The sequence below is a fragment of the Monodon monoceros genome, unplaced genomic scaffold (genome assembly GCF_005190385.1).
Source record: "Monodon monoceros isolate NGI ecotype Baffin Bay Population unplaced genomic scaffold, NGI_Narwhal_1 Super_Scaffold_11, whole genome shotgun sequence".
In the NCBI taxonomy this organism is placed as follows: Eukaryota; Metazoa; Chordata; class Mammalia; order Artiodactyla; family Monodontidae; genus Monodon; species Monodon monoceros.
The window spans coordinates 94,415,897-94,437,284 of NW_021703767.1; the positions used below are offsets into that span (position 1 = coordinate 94,415,897).

Consider the following 21,388-nt stretch of genomic DNA (forward strand, 5'->3'; position numbering starts at 1 on the left):
TTCAACTCAGTTGGAGTAGTACTAGCATGTTGGCTCAAGCCCAGGCACTTTCCATGGCCTCCTGACCTGCCCGCAGAGTCTGGTGTCAGCCCTGCGGCGGCCAATGTAGAGTGCCTCACTGCTCCCAGCACCACCACGTCTCACCTTGCCCCTCGCCACCCCCCAGACAAAAGCCAAGCATCAATGTTAGGATGTTTGGACATCCCTAATCTTTATAAATAATTATTTTGGGGTCTGTGAATATAGCCCCTCCCCTGCTTCTCATCAGGATCATTGCATTTCCCCCCAAAGGCAAACTCTCCCTCCTCACTCACAGGGCTTTTATACTGAGGTGGGTTTCTCCCTAAATGGCAGGGAGACCGCTGGCTCCAACACCTTGTTTTCTCTGAACTTCAAATTTGGATAACTTATTTCCACCTCTTGGTGGTAATCACCATTTCTGGCATTTGTCATGTAATAACTTTTTATGATCTCCTACTCTGAATTTTTTTTCAGCACTTATAAATCTGTAACCATTTAGGATAGTTTAGTCATTGGCAGTAGAAAAATCCAGTGCATTCTGGGTTACATCAGAAGTAACTAATAAGCCACGTTAACCATGGCTGATTCCAAGCTTCCAACTATGTCATTGAGATGCGTTTTCCTGGCCTTTCTCAGCTCTGTCTCCTGGGATCTGCACCATCCTCAGGCTGGTCCCCTGGTGGTAGCAAGATGGCTGCCTCTTACACGCAAACCAAGTTCAGTGGAAGGGAAAGAATCTCTTCTTGGCATTTCTGAGCAAGTCCTTGCATTTATTCTCACTTGTTGGGTGGAATTGGCTAATGTCCTCATCCCTGAACCAATCTTTGAGATCAGGGGCTGGAAGATGCCATTTTGTTGGCTTTGGTGGATGCAGAGTAGGGAAGGGAGGCTGAGGGAATGGACACCAGGCAGTCCCAAGGGAAATGTCCTCTACAGGAGCCAACAACTCTCTAACACTTCAGTGTAGGACCTCACCTTATGTCTCTTCCGTTGTCCACCTCACAGTCCAGCACAGCAAGCTCGAGGCCTGTATTAAGTGCCTTTACACAAGTTTGCATAAGTGAATGAGGGAATAAGTAACCTGAAGGTTTGTTTTTGCTACGTTGAATATAGTTTAAAATCCTGCCAAAAACGTTTAAAAATCTACTTTTCTGATATAGGTAAGGTGCTCTTTGCCTAAAATTTTCCACTTATGTTTGCTGCAGTAACAAAACAAAATGGGACATGTTTAATTCTTAAATTGTTTAAAGAGACAGAACACAGAGTGACCATTCTTTTCCACATTTTGCTTTTCTTTGAAGGACACTGATTTTAAAATGCAACAGCTATAGACATGCTCGGTGGTGGGGAGGGGCTATAGAAGAATTCATCCATAAACATGGCCCCAACTTTCTCAAAGATCATCGATTTGGGTCTTATGCTGCTATCCAAGAGAACACTTTAGCTAAATGGTAAGATCTTTTTGCTCTAAGACTATCACAGTAGTCATAGCATTTAATATTGTAGTGGTCTAAATTCACCTGGAATCAATTTTTGAAGCTGTGAAAAGATATTATGCATTATACTTAACAAGGGACTTTCTTTATAGGACTACCTGAGCAGCACTTAAGTTTTCCATTTTATGATTTTTTACGGAGAGCTTTAGATAGCTAGCTTTAGATTTTGAAGTTTGATTTTAAAAGTTAATTTCATACATTTTCTTAATGATGCAAATGGAAAGTTTATTTAAGTCATTAGCCATAATTTAAGAAAGAGACTTTACTTGCCAGGTAATTCTTTTAAATGAAATCCTGCTTAGCATGCTTTTCTACCCATGGATTAGAAGCTGGTCTGCTTTCAGTCTCAGAAGAACAACCGTGTGTGAGTTCAACAGGATGGGAGAATTCATCTGACCCCATACGATGATAAGACCAATCAATTCGTTATTCTCTCAGCAGAAAAGAATCAGGTTGCCTACTTCTGTCTACTTACTGTACTTCCTACATAGCAGACAGAAGGTGTTTTCAATCCTTGTTTCCAGTTATACAAAGTAAACTGGTGGTTTTGTAGAAACTCTAGGCAGTGGCTTCCATCTTCTCTTTTGCCATACGATAGATGCCTTTTTGTTTGTTTGTTTTGTTAAAAAAATGAAACAGAAAACTTGTCTTTCAGGTATGTTAATGCCAAAGGATATTTTGAAGATGTGGCGAATGCAATGGAAGAGGCAAAAGAAGAGATTTTTATCACAGATTGGTGGTTAGTATTTGTCCCTGGGGAGTTTGTTTGGAGGTCTCTATGTTTAGGAATATAGAACAGTGTTGTGCTGTTGTAGAATTGTACACTAGGAAAGACAGCAGTACTCACAGATGGTTTGGCCAAAGTCTCAACTAATTAATTGTAGTAGCCTCCACTAAAAGGTCTTTTCAAAAAACCTGGCACCCATATATATTCTTAAAATATTCAGTTTGAACAGTTTTGTTTTTGTCTTTCCATTTGGAAGCAGATAACCCGTATTCATTTTAGTAAAGGTTATTTTGCAATGCAAATATAGGTGTAGAGGTAATGGAAAATAATCTTCCCTGGGTATCTTTCCTCATCTGGTTATGTCTGTCACGAGGTCCAATGAATATGCTTCCTCTGAATTGTCCCTTTGAAGTTAGAATATTCCCATTTGCCTATTCTATTAAAATATCCATTGTAATGGTTAGCTTTTTTGGAGATGCATCATGTTTCAACTTTCTAATCCCCTTTAAAATCATCCATGAGAGTTATTATGTTTATTAAAGCCACTGAAAGTCTTGTACCTAAAACTCATTTAGCTCTTGGGAAATTTTCCTCCTGGAGTGGGTGTAGGCTTTGTAGTCTGACTTTAGTTCCAATTATCCATCTGCCTGGATAGTTAAAACCCATTGCAGCTGCTAACATTTGCTACAAAGGAAATGAAAATGTCTTAAATATGTTCTCCTTCTAAGAACTTAGTTGCTTGAAATGCCCCCTGTTTTTCCCTATCCTGTTTCCTTCCAAATGCTCTCTTGTACTGAACTATGAAAATACCTTCATAATTCATTTCCTCCTAACTCTAGGTTTTTCAGGGAGGGGAGAGTAATTAGGAATATGAACGCATCTTCTTCTACTGTTTTGCCTCAGCGATGAGGAAATCTATAATTCTAGGGCATGCTTTCCCAATTGGCACTGTTGACCTTTGGGGCCAGATAATTCTTTATTATGGGGGTGTTGTTCTGTACGTTGTGGGATGTTTAGAACCATCAGTATCCCTGGCTTTTATCCACTAGATGCCAGTAGCAAGCTCCCAGTTGTGATATCCAAAATGTCTTCAGCTGTCATCACATGTCCCCTGGCAGGGCACAGTCCCTCTTGGTTGAGAACGATTGATCTAGATTCAATAGATAGGGTGTGTGATAGTCAGCATGTCTGAGAACCTGCTTATTCTCATGTTTATGGAGGACCTTAATCTTGCCCTTTATATTCTTGCCAAATTTTGTCTCTTCTGTCAGTTACTAAACACTTATGAGAGTAGATTCAAGCTTAATGTAGTAGGTATGTCCCTTTAAAAAGTATTTCTGAAAGTTTGACAGGGACATGAAAGAGACTGAAAATAGCATTTCCACTGAGCCCACATTTTCATGTTTTACACAAGCAAGTAATATATATTTTGAAGGTTCTGAACACTAAAATACAGACTCATTTAAACATAAAGAGATGGAACCTTGAATGTTTTTTCTTCTGCTGTCAGCAAGAAAATAAATCAGGAGGTTATTGCTTTTTCGTGACTGCACTAGGATAACATCTTATTACAACACTCTTTGAAATAAAACCTTTGCAGGAACTTCCCTCATAACAAGGAAGAAAATACTTGTTGTGCAAGTACGTTGCAAAAGAGAGCATTCAGAAACTTTATCAAACCCTGATATATCTGGGTCTGAGAGAATGAAAAGCATAGTGAGAAGGTGCACATGACCTTTAGAAGTTTCCAGTCTAATTCAAGAGACATCATACACATGAGTGAAAACTGTGTTAATCTGTTTCTAAAACAATTAGTATGCAAGCAAAGGCAGATTTAGTGAAATGAGAAGCAACCTGGGACCTAGAAGCTCTTAGTTTCTTTATTTGTTAATTCATTTAACCATCCATCTTTTCATTTGTTAATTTATTCACTCATTCATTCCAGAGCTATTTAGTGAGCAGCCTCTATGACAGGTACTGAACGAGGCCACGTGTACAGAAAGATGAAAGATATAAGCAGCCCCTACCCTGCAACAGTAGAGAGTCAGGAAGTCATGTGTAGAACAATGGATTAGGGCAGTGACTGAGCCTGCAGGAGCTGTGGAAGCTTCAATGGACAGAACGCTGGCCTGAGTCCTGGGTGATGGAGCTGTCCAGTTGAAGACAGTGAATGTTTTTGACGGAGGATAACCAGGACCAAGGCATAGAGGAGTGAGAGAGCACAGCAATTTTGGAGGAAGGTAGAGGTCGTAAACAGCTTAAGCATAGCATTCTTTGGGATGGTGGGTGGAGATAGCATTCAAAAGACGGGTTAGGGACAAATTGTGAAGGGCCCTTGATAAGCTGCTGAAGAGTTTGCATTGTTTGAACACTGGAGTCCTTTGAACTCCAGTGCAGTCCCTTGAACACTGGGAATCAGTGAACATTTTTAAGCATGGGAATTTTAATCAAATTTGTTTTCTAAAAGGGACCATTTTGGTTATAGTGTAGAAGATGAATTGAACAGTGGTTATAGAGACCATCTAGTGAGTTATTGTTGTGGTCCAGGAGAGGAATGGTGAGAGTCTCTGCTCAGACCGCCTTAGGGGCCTCACTATTACTAACTTGGGGCAAGTCATATTCACCTTTATAAGGGGTCATTTCTAAGGCGTAGTTGAATAACATTAACAGTAAGTAGCTACTATTAGTTGAATTCTTACTAAACGCCAGGGACTGTGTTATAGATGAGAAGAGTGAGGCTCAGTGGGGCCGATTAGGAAACTGCCCGTAGCAACACAGTCTGTATGTGCTGGTGCTGGCTTGGATCCAGTGTGTCTGCTCTAGTGCCCACATGTCATGGAGCTGCCTCTCCCAGGAGCTGAATGTACCGCATGGTGTGCGAGATCCCTTTTAGCTCTGACATTTTTTAAGTGCAGATTGGATTTTTTTAAGGTGCTGGATAAAGTAATAATCAGATTTGGGTAGATTTAGTCAGAAGACCTTTTCTGAAGAGGTAAACTCTAAGGTAGGCTGTCAGGTTAGAAGAGAGAATGATTCGTTAAACAGCCCAGACTATCTGAAAATTAAGGTGAAGAGTAAATCCTAGCTAGAAGTTGAAGGTATCAAAAGAGGTAGTTTCTGTGTAAGGATTAGTGAACATTCCTCACTTGTTTATCTGTATCTACCAGGAGAACATGTCTTATATGTCTTTTCTGTGCTTGGTGCCTACTTCACGTCACCTGTGAACTACCCGGTGTTCACTGGAGTGAGTCCTAGAATGAGGCTGGGTGCCAAGATGTGGCTTCCAGTCCATTGCTTTAACTTAGGATGGATGTATAAAGCGTGGCTTAGATCACCTTTCCTCTGGATGATGGTGATTCTCATTCCCACTGGTCAGCAGGGATGTTTGGAGCACGTGTGTTGAGTCTTTGCCTAGATTGGTTCTCTGCCTGGCCTGTCGGTGGTGAGGGTGCAGGTGGGGTCTGCCACAGTGTCTGTACTGAGTCCGTGCATTAAACAGGCCAGAGACAGACTGGATTAGTAAAACTGGAGAAAAAGAAGAGAAACAATAAACAAAGATATTTAAAGGGGGAGTTTATCAGAGGAACGGGAACAGAAACAAGGTCTCCTTTGAGCTGGAGACAAAGGCTCTAAAGTGAAAAACAAACTCAACATTTCATTTGGACTGGCTCACAAGCTAAGACTATTCTAAGTAGGAGACACATTTAAGTTGATTTTAATGTTATGTTTTTCAAATGGTGGGTTGCGACTCTTTAGTAATTATTATTATAATTATTATTTTTGTGTGTGTGTGGTACGCGGGCCTCTCACTGTTGTGGCCTCTACCGTTGCGGAGCACAGGCTCCGGGCGCTCAGGCTCAGTGGCCATGGCTCACGGGCCCAGCTGCTCCGCGGCATGTGGGATCTTCCCGGACCGGGGCGTGAACCCGTGTCCCCTGCATCAGTGGGCGGACTGTCAACCACTGCGCCACCAGGGAAGCCCTTTAGTAATTATTTATTAAAAGAATTGGGCTTCCCTGGTGGCGCAGTGGTTAAGAATCCTCCTGCCAATGCAGGGGACATGGGTTCGAGCCCTGGTCCGGGAAGATCCCACATGCCGCAGAGCAGCTAAGCCTGTGCACCACAACTACTGAGCCTGTGCTCTAGAGCCTGTGCTCTGCAACAAGAGAAGCCACCGCAATGAGAAGCCCATGCAACGCAACAAAGAGTAGCTCCCGCTCGCTGCAACTAGAGAAAGCCAGTGCTCAGCAACAAAGACCCAACGCAGCCAAAAATAATAAATAAATAAAATAAATTTATTAAAAAAAAAGAATTCAGTGGGTTATGTTCAGAATTTTATTTAAATAATGAAATAGGATAAGAAAAGGAAGGAAATAAGAGAACGGAAAGTTGCAACTTAAGTGGCAGTAGGGGTTATTTTGTGAAATTTTTATTTCAGTAGTCAGTAGAAGACTGATTGATAGGTAGGTAGATAGATGAAAATATTGGGGTGGATTCATAATGTATTCCTATGGATTATGACCCAAAAAGTTCAAAAGCCTCTGACTTTCAACAGGGTTGGCAAACTTTTTCTGTAAAGGGCCAGATAGTAAATATTTTAGGCTTTTCAGGTCACATACATACAGTCTCTGATGTATATTCTTCTTTGTGTGTGTGTGTGGGGGGTGTGTGTGTGTGTGTGTGTGTGTGTGTGTGTGTGTGTTTAATAACCCTTTAAAAATGTAACAACCGTTCTTAGCTCATAAGCCATACTAAAACAGGTGATGGACCAGATTTGGCTCATGGAGCACAGTTAGCTAACCCTTGTCTTAGAAAGTAGATTCAAGTTACTGTATTATATCAATACTAGGAGTTAAATATATGGTTAACATGAGAAACTGTCAATCTGTTTTCCAAAGTGCTTGTACTACTAATGTATGAGAGTTTCATTCCTCCTCATCATTGCAAGCACTTGGTACTGTTAGTCTTTTTTAATGTTAGTCATTCCAAAGGGTATGTAGTAGTCTCTCACTGTGGTTTCAGTTTGCATTAGCAATGTCTTTTCATGTTAAGCATATCTTCCTGTGACTTTTGGACATTTGTTTAGCTTTTTTGGAAACATATTAAAATCTTACCTTTCTTCTTTTTTTATTGGATTGTTTTCTTATTACTAAACTGTAGAAGAACTTTATACAGTCTAGCTACAATTTGCTCCACTTCATTCTGGCCTCCATGTTTTCTGATGAGAAATTTGCAGTCATTTTGAATCATTGTTCCCCTCTTAAATAATGCATTGTTGGGCTTCCCTGGTGGTGCAGTGGTTGAGAGTCCACCTGCTGATACAGGGGACGCGGGTTCGTGCCCCAGTCCGGGAAGATCCCACATGCAGTGGAGCAGCTGGGCCCGTGAGCCATGGCTGCTGAGCCTGTGCGTCCGGAGCCTGTGCTCCGCAATGGGAGAGGCCACAACAGTGAGAGGCCCGCGTACCACACAAAAAATAATAATGCATTGTTTTTCTTCTGAGTGCTTTCAACATTTTCTTCCTGCCTTTTGTTTTCAGCAGTTTGATTATGGTGTTTGAATTTATCCTGTTTGGAGTTCACTGAGCTTCTTGAATCTGTAGGTTTATATCATTCATCAAATTTGAGAAATTTTCAGCCATTTTTTCTTCAAATTTTTTCCTGCATTTCCCTCTTTCTCCTCTTTTTCTGAGTCTCTGATGACATAAATTGTGTCTTTTAGTATTGTCCCACAACTCTCTGAGGCTCTGTTCATTTTTTTCGCTCTTTTCTTTGTTATTCAAATTGGATAATTTCTATTTATCTGTCTTTAAGTTCACTGATTATTTCCTTTGTCATCTCTGTTCTGGTACTGAACCTATCCAGTGAGAGTTTGGTTTTTTGTAATTGTATTTTTCAGTTTGAAAATTTCTCTTTGGTTTTTATTTATATCTTTATTTCTTTGCTGAGACTTTCTTACTATCCATTCATTTTAAGAGTGTTCACCCTTACTTGTTGAAACATTTTTATAATATCTGGCAGAGAATCACATTAAATAATTCCAACATTTATGTCATTTTGGCATTGGCATTTGTTGAATGTCTTTCCTGCAAGTTGAGATTTTTCTGATTTTTTTGTATGCCAAGTAATTTTTTACTGTATTCTGGAAGTTTTGAATATTATGACTCTGGGTCTTGTTTAAATCTTATAGAGAATGTTGATATTTTTGTTTTAGCAGGAAATTGGCCCATTTGGGTTCATGCAGAACGTTGCAACCAGTCTTCTACCTGTGTGTTTTTCTTCTGTTTTTTTTTTGTTTTTTTTTTTTTTTTGCAGTATGCGGGCCTCTCACTGCTGTGGCCTCTCCTGTTGCAGAGCACAGGCTCCGGACGCGCAGGCTCAGCGGCCATGGCTCACGGGCCCAGCCGCTCCGCGGCATGTGGGATCTTCCCGGACCGGGGCACGAACCCGTGTCCCCTGCATCGGCAGGCGGACTCTCAACCACTGCGCCACCAGGGAAGCCCTACCTGTGTGTTTTTAATGTCAATTTTGTTTTCAAAGCCTTTGCAGTGCTGTTTAGATCTGCCCCTCCATGTGCTCCACCTAGTGGCCAATTTGGTCAGTGGTCTATTTCTTATTTCAGTTTTCAAATTCTTTGGCATAATATTAGGACCAAACCCATGCATGGGCAGCTTAGGAGTGAGCTAGAAATTCATAAACAACTTTATAGCATTGCTTTTCTGAGCTCCTCTCTCTCCATGGTATACCCACTCCTTATGGGTTGCCTGTGGCTTCCCTTTTTAGTCCTCTTGCTAGAAAGAGGCTTTATTTACCCTGCTCTGCCACACACTTTCTTCAATGACACTTTGTGTCCAGAGCCAAGCAATGGATATTTATATTTTCCTCTTGGAACCACAGCTCTTCCATTGGAGAGAAAAGTTCCATTTCCTCATTTTTGATGCCTGTGGGTCCCTCCCTTCCACCACTATCACTGTCAGGAAATCCCACTCTTCCTCCTCAAGCCTGAGGTAGAGGACTTCTGAGGCTCTCTCTACCAGTGCCAATGCCCATTTCCAGGTTCTCCCTCCCAACTGAGAAATCAGAGGGAAAAGAATGGTAAAATCACCACTGGTTAGACAGTATGTCAAATTTTTTCTTCTTTCTCAGTATTGAGTCTTCCAATTCATAAACACTGTATATCTCTCCATTTTTTTAGATCTTATATAAATTTTCTCATTAGTGTTTTGTACTTTCCATATACAGGTCTTGCACTTATCACTAAGTAATTCGTGTTTTTTTATGTTATTGTAAATGGTATTTTAAAAAATTCATGTTCCAATTGTTTACTGCCAGCATATGGAAATGCAGTTGATTTTTTATATTGATCTTATTTACTGCAATCTTGCTTAGTTCACTTACTAGTGTGAAAGCTTTTTTGTAGATGCCCTAGGATTTTTCCCATAGATGATCATGTGATGTGTGAATAATGACAGTTTTCCTTTTTCCTTCATAATCTGCATGCCTTCTATTTCTTATTTTCTTTTTCTTTCTTTTTTTTCCTTATTGCAGTGGCTAGCATCATCAGTAAAATGTTGAATAGGAGTGATGAGAACAGACATCTTTCTTGTTCTCAGTCTTAGAAGAAAAGCTTTCAGTCTTTTATTATATGCTTTAGGTAGATTTTTTTTAATAGGTGCCTTTTATTACTTTGAGGAGATTCCTTCCTATTTATAATGTATTGAGAGTTTTTATTCTGAATGGGTATTGAATTTTGTCAAGACTTTTCTGCATGTATTGAAATGACCATTTTTTTCTTTTTTTCTGTTAATGTGCTGAATTGCATTGATTGATTTTCAACTTTTAAACTAACCTTGCATTCTTAGAAATAACCCCACTTTGTCATGATTTGTTATCCTTTTTATAAGTTGTGATGTTTTGGTAAAGATTTTTACCTCTATGATCGTAAGGAATATTGTACTTAATTTTTTTCTTTTCTTGGATTGTCTTTGTTTGGTTTTGGTATTAGGATAATGCTAGCCTCATTGTATGAGATGGTATTTCCCCTGCCTTTGTTTCCTGAAAGAGTTTGGGTAGGATTGATATTACTTCTTCCCACTTAAATAAGAAATCTAAAATAGTCAAACTCCTTTTTTCTGTTTCAATCTAGCTAGTTTGTCAATTTTATTAATCTTTTCAAAGAGCTAGATTTTGGTTTCATTGAGTTTTGTCTACTGTTGTTCTGTTTTATATTGCATTGAGTTCCATTCTTATCTATTATTCCCATCCTTCTTACTTTTCTTAGTTTCTTCTTTTATTCTGTCTTCTTAAGATGGAAGCTCTGATCATCGATTTTAAGCTTTTTTTCTCATACAAGCCTTTGCAGCTCTAAAATCTTCTAAAAGGAGCATTTACTTAGAAGCACATTTCGACATCTCTGAAGGCGTAATACATCATACACTCAATAGCATCTTATTTCAGTCATATATATGACATAGAGCTGTCATTATTTTTTCTCTCTTAGTGATACACACAGTAATGATGCATCTTACAGTCACTGGTGTCCTAAACTCAATGATATGTAGTATTACACAATTCTTTTGAATTTTGCTTAGCTAATAATTACTTAGTAAAGATCTTGACATAATGATGCTTGTGGGTCATAGCTATTCTCCCCTTGCCTTTGTTTATACTTTCAGTTTTTATAGCATGACTATTTTTATCTTTTCATGTATTATCCTCAAAATCCAGGTCTCCTTGAGAGCCTGCTTAAGATCCTCCAAAGCATCTAATAGAACACTCTGCATACAGGGTACACAATGCTTTTAGATTTAAAAAAAAAGATGATGAAGGCTTAATTGCAGAGTATAGACCTGAAAATGGCCCCAAAACTGAAGCCCTCTGATCCCAAAATTAATGTGTACATCAAAAATTGCAAGTGTATATATGTTGTTGGGTATGTCCTACTTCCAGTGAACTAGCAGTGCCCAATGACACACTTTTCTATTTAAAACAGATCTGTTTTTAATTCATCTTAGATCTTTTCCTACCAGTTGCTGCATTTTTTTTGTTTGTTTGAGTTGTTTCCTATTCTAAACTAAATATGTTAATATTTATACTGTACACACCCTTCTATTTGTCTGTTTTCTTATTTATCTTACCCAATATGAGTTTCTTTAGATACTTTTTTCTCTGGGTTTTTATTTTCTTTAACTGAATGACACAGAGCGTAAAATTATTTCTTTTAATCTCTTTAGCTCCTTAAAACCCTGTTGTTTTCACATGCTTAGAAGACTCCCTGGCTAAGCCAGTATTCCACGCTAGTATTCTGTAAGGCTTTGATCCTTACACAGTCTACTCCACTCCTCCAGGTCTAGCATTTCAGTGGATGAAATTTTCTTTATTGTTTTTGTTTGTTTGTTTGTTTTTCCCATTATAGAGGAGGTACACTCCTTACCAGTTTAACTCAGGCAGTAGTTTTGAACACACCCCCAGGGAAAAAGTGACTCCTGTACTGCGCTGCTTGTGGCACTACTAAGGAGAAGAACCCGGGGTCCATTCTCACACTGGGGAAAGTTCATCTATCAGCAAGCCTGCCTTCCTCCCTGCTCAGAGAGCCCCAGGTTCCCGTGGACACTGCTTGGTATAGGAAGTCAGTGTTCATGTTTATCTATTAGAACACTTTTGGCCTAGGTTGCTAGAATGCTCAACTGAAGGTGGCTTAAACAATGAGGATTTGTCTCATTGAGTGAGAAATCTAAAGTTAGGCGGTACTAAAGTTGGTGAAGTCATCCAGTGATTTCAGGGTTCTGGCTTTGCCCTTAAATTTCCATTTGGCTGCACCTGTCTAAGCATCACACCCCCATACAACATCCATCCTAGAGCCGCTTTTCCTGGGGTTTTTTTTGTGTGTGCATGTGTCTCTTCCTCTCATAAGAGAAACAACTTTTCCATTAACCCCTCGTGTACCTCCTCATATATCTCATTGTACAGGATTGTGTTATTTTGTGCTGGAGCTGCACAGGAGTCTGGGAAAGCAATTATTTAGAATATTCACATTCAGTCATGGGAGGTGGGCTCTGACAGCAAGGAGGGAGAAGGTGGACAGTCAATAGTATCTGCAGGTGTGTCTATGTATGATGTGTGAGTAAGATGGAGAAAGTGAAATTGACTTTTTTGGGGTAGAGGCTGCTGTTCCCATATGAAATTGTACGTGGACTCATAGTGGAACTTTGGATGGCCTGCCACAGTGGAGGATGGTGATGACATTTGAGCTAAAATTGCCTCTGCTTCCTATGACACAACCAGAACTTTATATTTGTTTTAGTTTCTTGAAATCTTGGTTTCGTGATTTCAGGTTGAGTCCAGAAATCTTCCTGAAACGTCCGGTGGTTGAAGGAAATCGTTGGAGGTTGGACTGCATTCTTAAGCGAAAAGCAGTATGTACTTTCCTAATAAATGCTGATGTAATTTTTTAAAAGTTTATTGCCTCTGAAATGCCTTTTTTTCCCCAAAGCCCTTCATATACACTTATAACTTTTTTCTTTAGAGCTTGACAAAAAGTAGAATACTTACTGTTTTCAAGTTCATTTGGTTCTGATTTTTTCCCCATTACTTGTGAATCGTAAATATTCTCACCTAATTCACCGCATGGATTATATGACCAAGTCTAATTTTTTTGTTTTTTAATCAGTTGTAGGCGGCTGATTTGTTAGGCGAAAAATTGTAATAAAATTTCATCATTGAGTAATAAATGATGAAATGCAACATAGAATTTTATTTATTTTTCATTACTTTGTCATTTGAGCAAAATTCGAAGTCATCTGAGAATGATTTCAGTCAGATGGGGTCAAGCTGATGTTGAAGCATGTCAAATGGAAGGACATAAAGAATCGGTGGTTCCAGTTTTGGGACAGTTCATGGTAATAGTGTGAAATAGTGTGACCCTGTAGATCCTGGGTGAGCATTGAGTGTGCTTTTTTTGTTATAAAAAGTAAACAACTGAAGCAGTATAGGCTCACCAATGACTACTTTACATTCATATTTCTAATGAAATATTTTATGTGGTTGGCCCTCAACCGAGTTAAATTAAGTTGAATTAGAATAGTTGAATTAAGTTCAATTTATTATTAATCATGTCCAAATTAGGGAGTGCTAGTAGCCTTTTTACTATTATTTGAAACTGTCTTAACTTTTAGAATTCTGTCATTAAACATTCTAGCAGATTTGTAGGTCCTAAGTAATTGGGGTTAGTATCAATATTTTCTATTTATCACAGCCATCACTTATTTCTTTTTTTCCATCCTCTACATTCCACTACCCCTTTCCCACTCCCCTTTCCCCCTTCCTTCAATGTCTTTTCCCCATGCCTTTAGTTTAGGATATCTGGGGATAGTATAGGCAGACCTCACCGTTGATATTAAAGGCAAAAGAAGTTGATTGTCTTTATTTCAGACACATGTTCTGCCAAACAGCATCATTTTCAAGGCTTGTCTAATCTGTTGTCTCAACAGACTTCCATTCACAAAGTTTGAAATTCTGGTCTTGAAAAGCATTATTTGCATATTCATTAAATTATCCTTCATACAGTTACTGTGTCTTCTCTGAGCCTGGTACTACACTAATTACTAAGGATGCCATGTGTGTGAATAGGATTCCATCCCCGCCTTGCTTGCTGAAGAACTCATGTCCTGGGCTTAGTCCTAGCCTTACCAAACATCTTTCTACATATTGAATGGGCTATAACTTTCTCCATGTTTCTCTCTGCGAAATGGCAGCTTTCCCATTTCTCCTCTAAAAGTAACTCCTGAAACTCCATTCTAATAAGTTTTTCCAGCCTTGCCTAGCGATCATCAATCATAACAGAAAATCCTCTCCTCATAGAACTTATCCGATGCTTTACTCTTTTAGGTTTCAATCAACATGTTTTTGTTGAATGCCTCTTACGTGCAGGACACTTGGCTAATCACATGGGAATGTACAAAAATAAAAGACACGATTCTTGACCTGAAGGAGCTTAAAAATCTACACAAGAGTCAGCTGGGTACAGAGACAGTGCCAAGATTCAAAGCAGGAGGGAGAGCATTGGGTAGGTCTGATGTGGAAGCCCCTCACAACATGAGGACTTTAGGGCATTTAGTATGGGCCAGAAATTTTAAAAGAAGCGCTTTCTAGGTATAGGAAGTGTGATGAGGAAACATTCTGGATGCAGGAATTCATAAGGCCTTATCAGTCACAGCAAGGTGACAAAGTTGATGACACCTGAGTGTTAGCATAGGTAGGATGGGAGATCGAGCTGGAAAGGCCATTGGGATGTGGAGGCTTTGTGAGTCAAGCCAGTGGTTTGCACTTTACGGACGACAGTGGGGAACCACTGTCGGGGGGAGGGTATGATGGAAGAAGGGTGATCTGATAAATATGGTGTGTTGGGACGGTGAGTCTGGTAGTAGGAGGAAGTGGGAAGAACCCAGAGTCAGAGAGCTACATTTTAGATCATGTGCATGTGAGGTGCCTACAGGACATCTAAGTATACTCCAGAAAACGAGTTGCCAGATCAGGGCTCAGGAGGCAGGTCCTGCAAACCTGGTCCTCCACTTCATGGTAGCTGGCGTGTGTTTGTTTATTCCCCTCAGCATATCTGTCCAGGTCCCTTTTCTGTCACTATCATGGCTTCTCTTTGCTTTTACGGCCCATGAATCCTGTGAGGTACCAGGTGAATACCATGACCAGGTAAATAGTGCTGCCTGATAACCGTGCTTTGTTTGTTTCAATTTCATCTGCTTTTTGAAACTTGTAATTTTTAAATTGCCTGGAATGATTTTTTTAATTTCCTAAGGAAATAGTAATACTATTAAATATTAATTTCTCAGTGGTACATTTAAGAGAATTGCTCTTCCTTAATCCAGTTACAAAATATTATTAAATTTTTAACATTCAGATCATTCCAGATTGACATTTCATATGCTCATAAACACTGCTTCACATAAATAGTTTCTGAAAGCCACTAGCTTCACAAAGTACTGGGTTTAAAATAGCATTTATCCTTGCATTAATGGGTCCCAGAGGTCCGCAAGGTTGATTGAAATGAATTATTTTTTTCTTCTAACTGGTTGTGCAGATCTTTGGGGAGAAATTTAGTGTCTCTGCTTTATAGCCAACATATAGGCAAACATTTCTTTTAATGGATGTTTCTTAGGGGGAAAATACAGTATTTTGTTTCTCTGGTAATAGCCAAGTTGATATTTTCCTGTTTCTTTGGCCTTCTGATATGCGATGTCATCATTTAAAATAGTGTAAGCCAATGTTGAGAGGCAGGCTGCTTTAACTCAAAGCAGCATCCCAGGGTTTTCACAGTTCTGCATTTATTGCACTAAGAGGTGAGGTAAGTTGCATCATAGTTATCGTAACTGCATCCCTGTGTCCAATTTGTATATTTTAACCTTAGAAATATGTGATATTTCTGATGAGACTTGCACCAAAAGATTCTTCAAGTGCAACCACCTGGAGACTTAACAGAACCTAGGTTCTCAGGGAGGATTTTGTCGTCAGGTTAATTTCTTTCTGTCCTGGGCCACAAGGCACATTCTAGAGTTGCAGTCAGTGACCAACAGGAGGGAAAGATGTCCAGGTTGGTCAAACGAGATGAATAATCACATCACTGCAGAGAAAAATCAAAGGGAATCTTACCAAAATGGTGGGCTAGAAGGGCATGGCAGGGAAGGAGGGAAGGGATCTTCAACCTTAAGGACTGTGCTTTGAACAAAACTGGTTTTAAAAAAAGGCGCATGAGCACATGTGCTCTTACATCCCAGTGCAGCTTGCATTTAAATGGTGAGGATACGATTTTTTTTTTATCCTTTACTTTGCATGTTCCTAAAATATCGCACACCTCCTCCACCTCCCATCCCCCCCTCCACTGGGGAAGCTCTTGACAAGTGATGATCCTGGAGATGTGTTAGCTAAGCTATCTTTAGGCAATGGACAAACTTAGCTACATTTAGAAAATATTTGACCACAGTGCTTGAACAATCAGAGAAAAAGCTGGCTCAGAAGCAAAGTCTCTTGATTTCAACTATAAAAGATGTTTATTTTTCATTTTCTTCACATGCATTTGTATGTGTAAAGCACCTAAAAATTCCTACTGTTAATAGTATTATATCTGTCCTACTTGCTTAAAAACTAATTAGAAAAGAGTATATAGAACTTTTATCTTTTTAAACTCAGGTGTCATAAAGTTTATTCTGTGGAATCCTTGGGTTAGTTGACTGCAGCAGAGATAAGAAACATGGCATAGAAACGTAAGAAGCACAGTCAAGTCCAGGCTATTTGTTTTCCTACTTCCCCTATTAATACTTTTCTTCTGAGCAAAAAGTAATTTCCCCTGGGGTCACTAAAAGGCATTGGTAAAACACTGGATACTTCAAAAGTGTATTTTTGAAATTACAGAATTAACATCAGTCCTTTTTTTTGTAATTGGGCTTTCATTTTGCACAAATATTTCCCATATTTTGTATAAGTCTGCACTATTATGGCCCAACAAATGCCTTCATTCCCAGAGGAAGTATTTTGCTTTGCCCTTTATAGTTTAGAGTTTATGGCAGTGTTGTAATGCCTTGACCAAAAGAAGAGGAATTTATTGCTTTATTATCACAGGAATCTTGTCACTAATTAACTGTTTATTGTGGGCATGGACATAAGTAAATAATTGTAAACCAGACTACATAAAAATGAACTTTTTATATTTAATTACTTCCTTATTAGTCATTTCTATTTAAGCTAAAATGACTTAAAAGTCTCTATCCTATTTCCTACAGAGTTATTTATTTCAATGTGAAAAGACACAGTATAGAAGAAAATGTCAGGTATTAATAGATGGAGGATAATGCTATAATCCATTAGCATTAAAAATCTCTGTTACTTAAAAAATCCATTAGTTATGCAGATAAATGGAAAATTGTAAGATTCAGGCCAGTTCCTAATTTTCAATTACTGTACTTCATGGGTAATAATCTCATAAGCCTAAGAAGCAGAATTTCATCCATTTAAAACAAATGAACTGTGATGAAAGATGTCAGGTGTAACGTTCTATAATTTAGGTTGAAATTGGGGATCTTAAACTTTATATTATGTCATTCAACGGGAGGCTGTTTTTTTAAACTCCTATTCAGTGCTGAATCCTAAAATATTCAAATAGCAAAGTAAATCTGAATAGTAGAGGAGAAAAATAAAATAACGTTCTAGTTTTCATTTAGAGTGCTCACTGACCAGATCGTTAGAAATTAATCTGTTCACTTCCTGCCTGCACTTTCACTTCCTTATTTCTTTACTCAAGTCTGTACTTATGTACTTGATTACAACAAAAGTTGCATAATATAATAAATAACAAGCAAGTTCCAAAAGTCAGCTGTTAACCAGAGAAATAAAATGACATATGTGTTTTTTTTGTTTTTTTTTTTTTTTTGCGGTACGCAGGCCTTTCACTGCTGTGGCCTCTCCCGTTGTGGAGCACAGGCTTCGGACGCGCAGGCTCAGTGGCCATGGCTCACGGGCCCAGCCGCTCCACGGCATGTGGGATCTTCCCAGACTGGGGCACGAACCCGTGTCCCCTGCATCGGCAGGCAGACTCTCAGCCACTGTGCCACCAGGGAAGCCCCCGACATATGTATTTTTAATCCTGTTTTTTTTTCAGAGCAAGAATGGGTCTTCTCTTAGTACTCAGATTTCTTTAATGCAGCCCAGAATGTAAATCTAGTGTATCCCTTCAAAAATATGCACACTTTTCAGATGCTACTAACACCAAGTAAGATAGAGGTAGTATTTTGAAGTGATGTGTTATTTTAAGGATTTAGGGGCCAAAATATGCTTTTTATTGGCAGAGCAACATTGGGGAACTGTATATATGTTTGATTTACTCCAAGATTTTACATCTTGCAGCCTAAAAATATTAACTCTTATGTTATTTCACATTTTTATAGCATTGCAAAAATATCCAGTTGTTATAAATTAGATGTGTTCAACCAGTAAGGCTTCTTAAATTTGTGACTCAAATGTCCATTATGAACAATACCTAATTACCATGGATTACATTTAAACTGTAACTGAATTATTCACTCTAGTTTATTAGATATGCCTGCATCTCAAATACTCCAGAAAGCATTATGGAAAACTTCTTGCCTTAAATCTGTAGGATGTTAAATGCCTAGGTGTGGCTACAGTACTCAAGATGCATGTAATACGTTGCAGGATGCTTTCAGAGCTGCTGGGTACAGTAAATGCAAATTAAAATGTTGCAAACTGCACAGCAACACTGAGGATGCAAACCTAAAAAGTAAAAAAGTGATACAAGAAGTGGGGGTAAATAAGATAGGGTTTCCTGGAGGAACTATATGTTGGTGGCGGAACTGTGTAAGCAGACAGGGATGGGGGAGGACATTCAGGTGTCAGGCAATTTATCATAAGCTGAAACCTTGTCACCGCCCAGAGCTAGGAGAGAAAATACTGGTACTTTTCTATACTACCAGCTGTCGGACATTTCTTTGATGGTTAATATTAAGAATAAATATTATTTGTATAGCATATTAAAGTTTATGAGGCAATTTTGATTTAATTTGACCTTCACAACGGCCTTGTCTACTTTCTTTTAGGTCCAAGGTCTAAGGATGGATCAGTGTTAATTTCTGTGCTGCTGCTAAAACTCGGGGATTTTTGAATGTTAGAGAAGCTGACTTTTGAAGAAGTCATTTCAGTGGTGAAATAGACATTAATGATTTAATTATGGGTTAAGAGTGTGAACCAATACATTCACCTCTGAAGACTGAGACATGTTTTTTCCACTGAAATAATTTTTAATAAAGAAAAACTCTATGAAAATACCCCCAGAAACATTTAAGGCATGTTTAGCATAATTTATTGAATCAGAGTTTTAAAAACACTGTTATTTCAATTCTTTGTGGTATAATAAAGACAAGCAGAATATCCTAATCCTGTAACATGAATCAGGTCAAAACTTTCCTCAAGGTCAAGTGTTCTGAGATGTTCAAAGTTGTAAGACTATCAGATACTTTTAGTATTTCAAGTTGCAATTTCAACTTTCTGGCTATAATTAGTCAAATACTGACTGTCTCAGTATGACAAGTCATAGAATGGAAGGGAGATAAATTTTTATTTTTTATATTTGTGTCTTAATATACACTTATGTTTCACCTTCTTGTATTGCACTTTTCATTAAATATTTTATTATACTTGTTTATAGAAAAAATTTTTAAAAAGTACAATGCCCCAGAAATGAAGAAGAAAAAGAAAATCATAACCTACCTCCAGAAATTCTTATTCCTCCTTGTGTTTTCTCTTGTGACAGCAACAGGGGGTGCGTATCTTCATTATGCTCTACAAAGAGGTGGAACTTGCTCTTGGAATCAATAGTGAATACAGCAAGAGGACTTTGATGCATCTACACCCCAACATAAAGGTATTCAGGTCATCTTGCTTAACAATGTTTCTTCTTTATTATTCTGTAGTTTTTCAGATACATTTTACTTTGAGCAGTGGTAATCTTTAGAATTCCCTAATGTATATTTTGAATCAATAATACTGTGAACTTCTCAGAAATAAAATAATTATACTTTCTTATACTTCTCATCTTGATGGAGTCAGCAGAGTTCTCATTTCTGCTTCTCTTACCCTGATAATTTAGCCAAGAACATTCTTCCTAGAGTTGTTTTAAGAGCCCTGTCAAGTTTCTATACTCCTCATTAAGGTTATCCTGGAACCTCTTAAATGTGATCTCCCTGGGATATCCCTTGAACACTGATAGCAACAAAGAGAACTCCTTTAGGATTTAAAGTGCTCTCCTTAAAAGCACTTTGTATACAGTACTAGTAAAGTGAATAAACATGATAAGCAATTTGAAAAAAGCCTTTTGATATTTTACCAAAGACCTGAAGCCTATCAGGAAATATTGTCGCCCAGTCACTGAGCTACATCAAGACAATGAATTAATCTTCAGCAGGCTTAAAGTATATAATGATTATATATTTCACCTGATTAAAAAAAGATATTCCATGTAAATAATAACCAAAAGAGAGCAGGAGTGGCTATACTAATATTGGACAAAATAGACTTTAAATCAATAAAGTTTACAATAGATAAAGGACATTATATATTAATAAAAGGTTCAATGCAGCAAGAAAATGTAATAATTATAAACATTTACATACCTAATACTGACCATCAAAATATATAAAGCAAACATTGAAAGAATTGAAGGGTGAAATAAAGCAGTTCTATAATAACAGTTGGACACTTCAATATCACACTCTCAATAATGGATTGGTATATACATACAATGAAATATTTTTCAGTCTTAAAAAGGAAGGAAATTCTGACATGTGTTAAAACATGGATGAACCTTGAAGACATTATTCTAAGTAAAATAAGCCAGACATAAAGACATATTGTGTGATTCCATTTACATGAGATACCTAGAGTGGTCAAATTCATAGAGACAGAAAGTAGATGGTAGTTGCCAGATTTTGTGAGGAGGAGGGAACAAGGAGTTTTTGTTTAATAGGTATAGAGTTCCAGTTTTGCAAACTAAAAAGTTCTGGTGATGGATAGTGGTGATGTTGCACTATATGAACATGCTTAATGCCACTGAACTGTACACTTAAAAAGGTTAATATGGTAAATTTTATGTTATGTGTATTTTACCACAATAAAAACATGTTATTAAAAAATAAAGTTGCCTCCAAAGTTTTTGGAATGTTTCTACTTAAAGACATACAAAAATAGGTCAGTCTGGGGTTATTTAAGAGAGAATTCCGTTCGAAACCGGGAGGTTAATAACTTCTTAAATTACCTTTAAAATCAAGAGCTGCCGAAACATCTGTATCCCTATATCAGTATGATTACTAGTTCAACGTAATAACTGCCCAAATATCAATGTACGCATTAAAAAATTTTGTCAGAGATAGGTGTAGGCTAAAACGTTTCAGTGTTTTCTATATAAACATATAACATAACCCTTTAGGGGGAAAAGGGAATCTGCTATTCCATTGAACTGACTTTTATTGAAATATGTGGCCAAATTTCAAGCTAAAGGGCAGCTTCCCCCATATGTGAGGGGTCCAGGGTGGTCAGGGGAGTTTTGAAAAGTATCCAGGGGTAAACAC

General features: G+C 38.2%; 1 protein-coding gene across 10 annotated transcripts in view; it reads left to right on the plus strand.

Moving 5' to 3' along the window:
• Positions 1-21,388, plus strand: part of PLD1 (phospholipase D1) — a 198,693-nt gene that overhangs the window by 104,157 nt on the left and 73,148 nt on the right. For all 10 annotated transcript variants that reach the window (XR_003792450.1, XM_029215542.1, XM_029215546.1 and 7 more), the window contains 4 exons: positions 1,323-1,472; positions 2,173-2,256; positions 12,577-12,658; positions 19,576-19,686. Coding sequence is in view for 9 of the 10 variants with exons in the window: in XM_029215542.1 (XP_029071375.1) it covers positions 1,323-1,472; positions 2,173-2,256; positions 12,577-12,658; positions 19,576-19,686 (427 nt within the window). In the remaining variant the exon portion in view is untranslated. The remainder of the gene's footprint in view (positions 1-1,322; positions 1,473-2,172; positions 2,257-12,576; positions 12,659-19,575; positions 19,687-21,388) is intronic.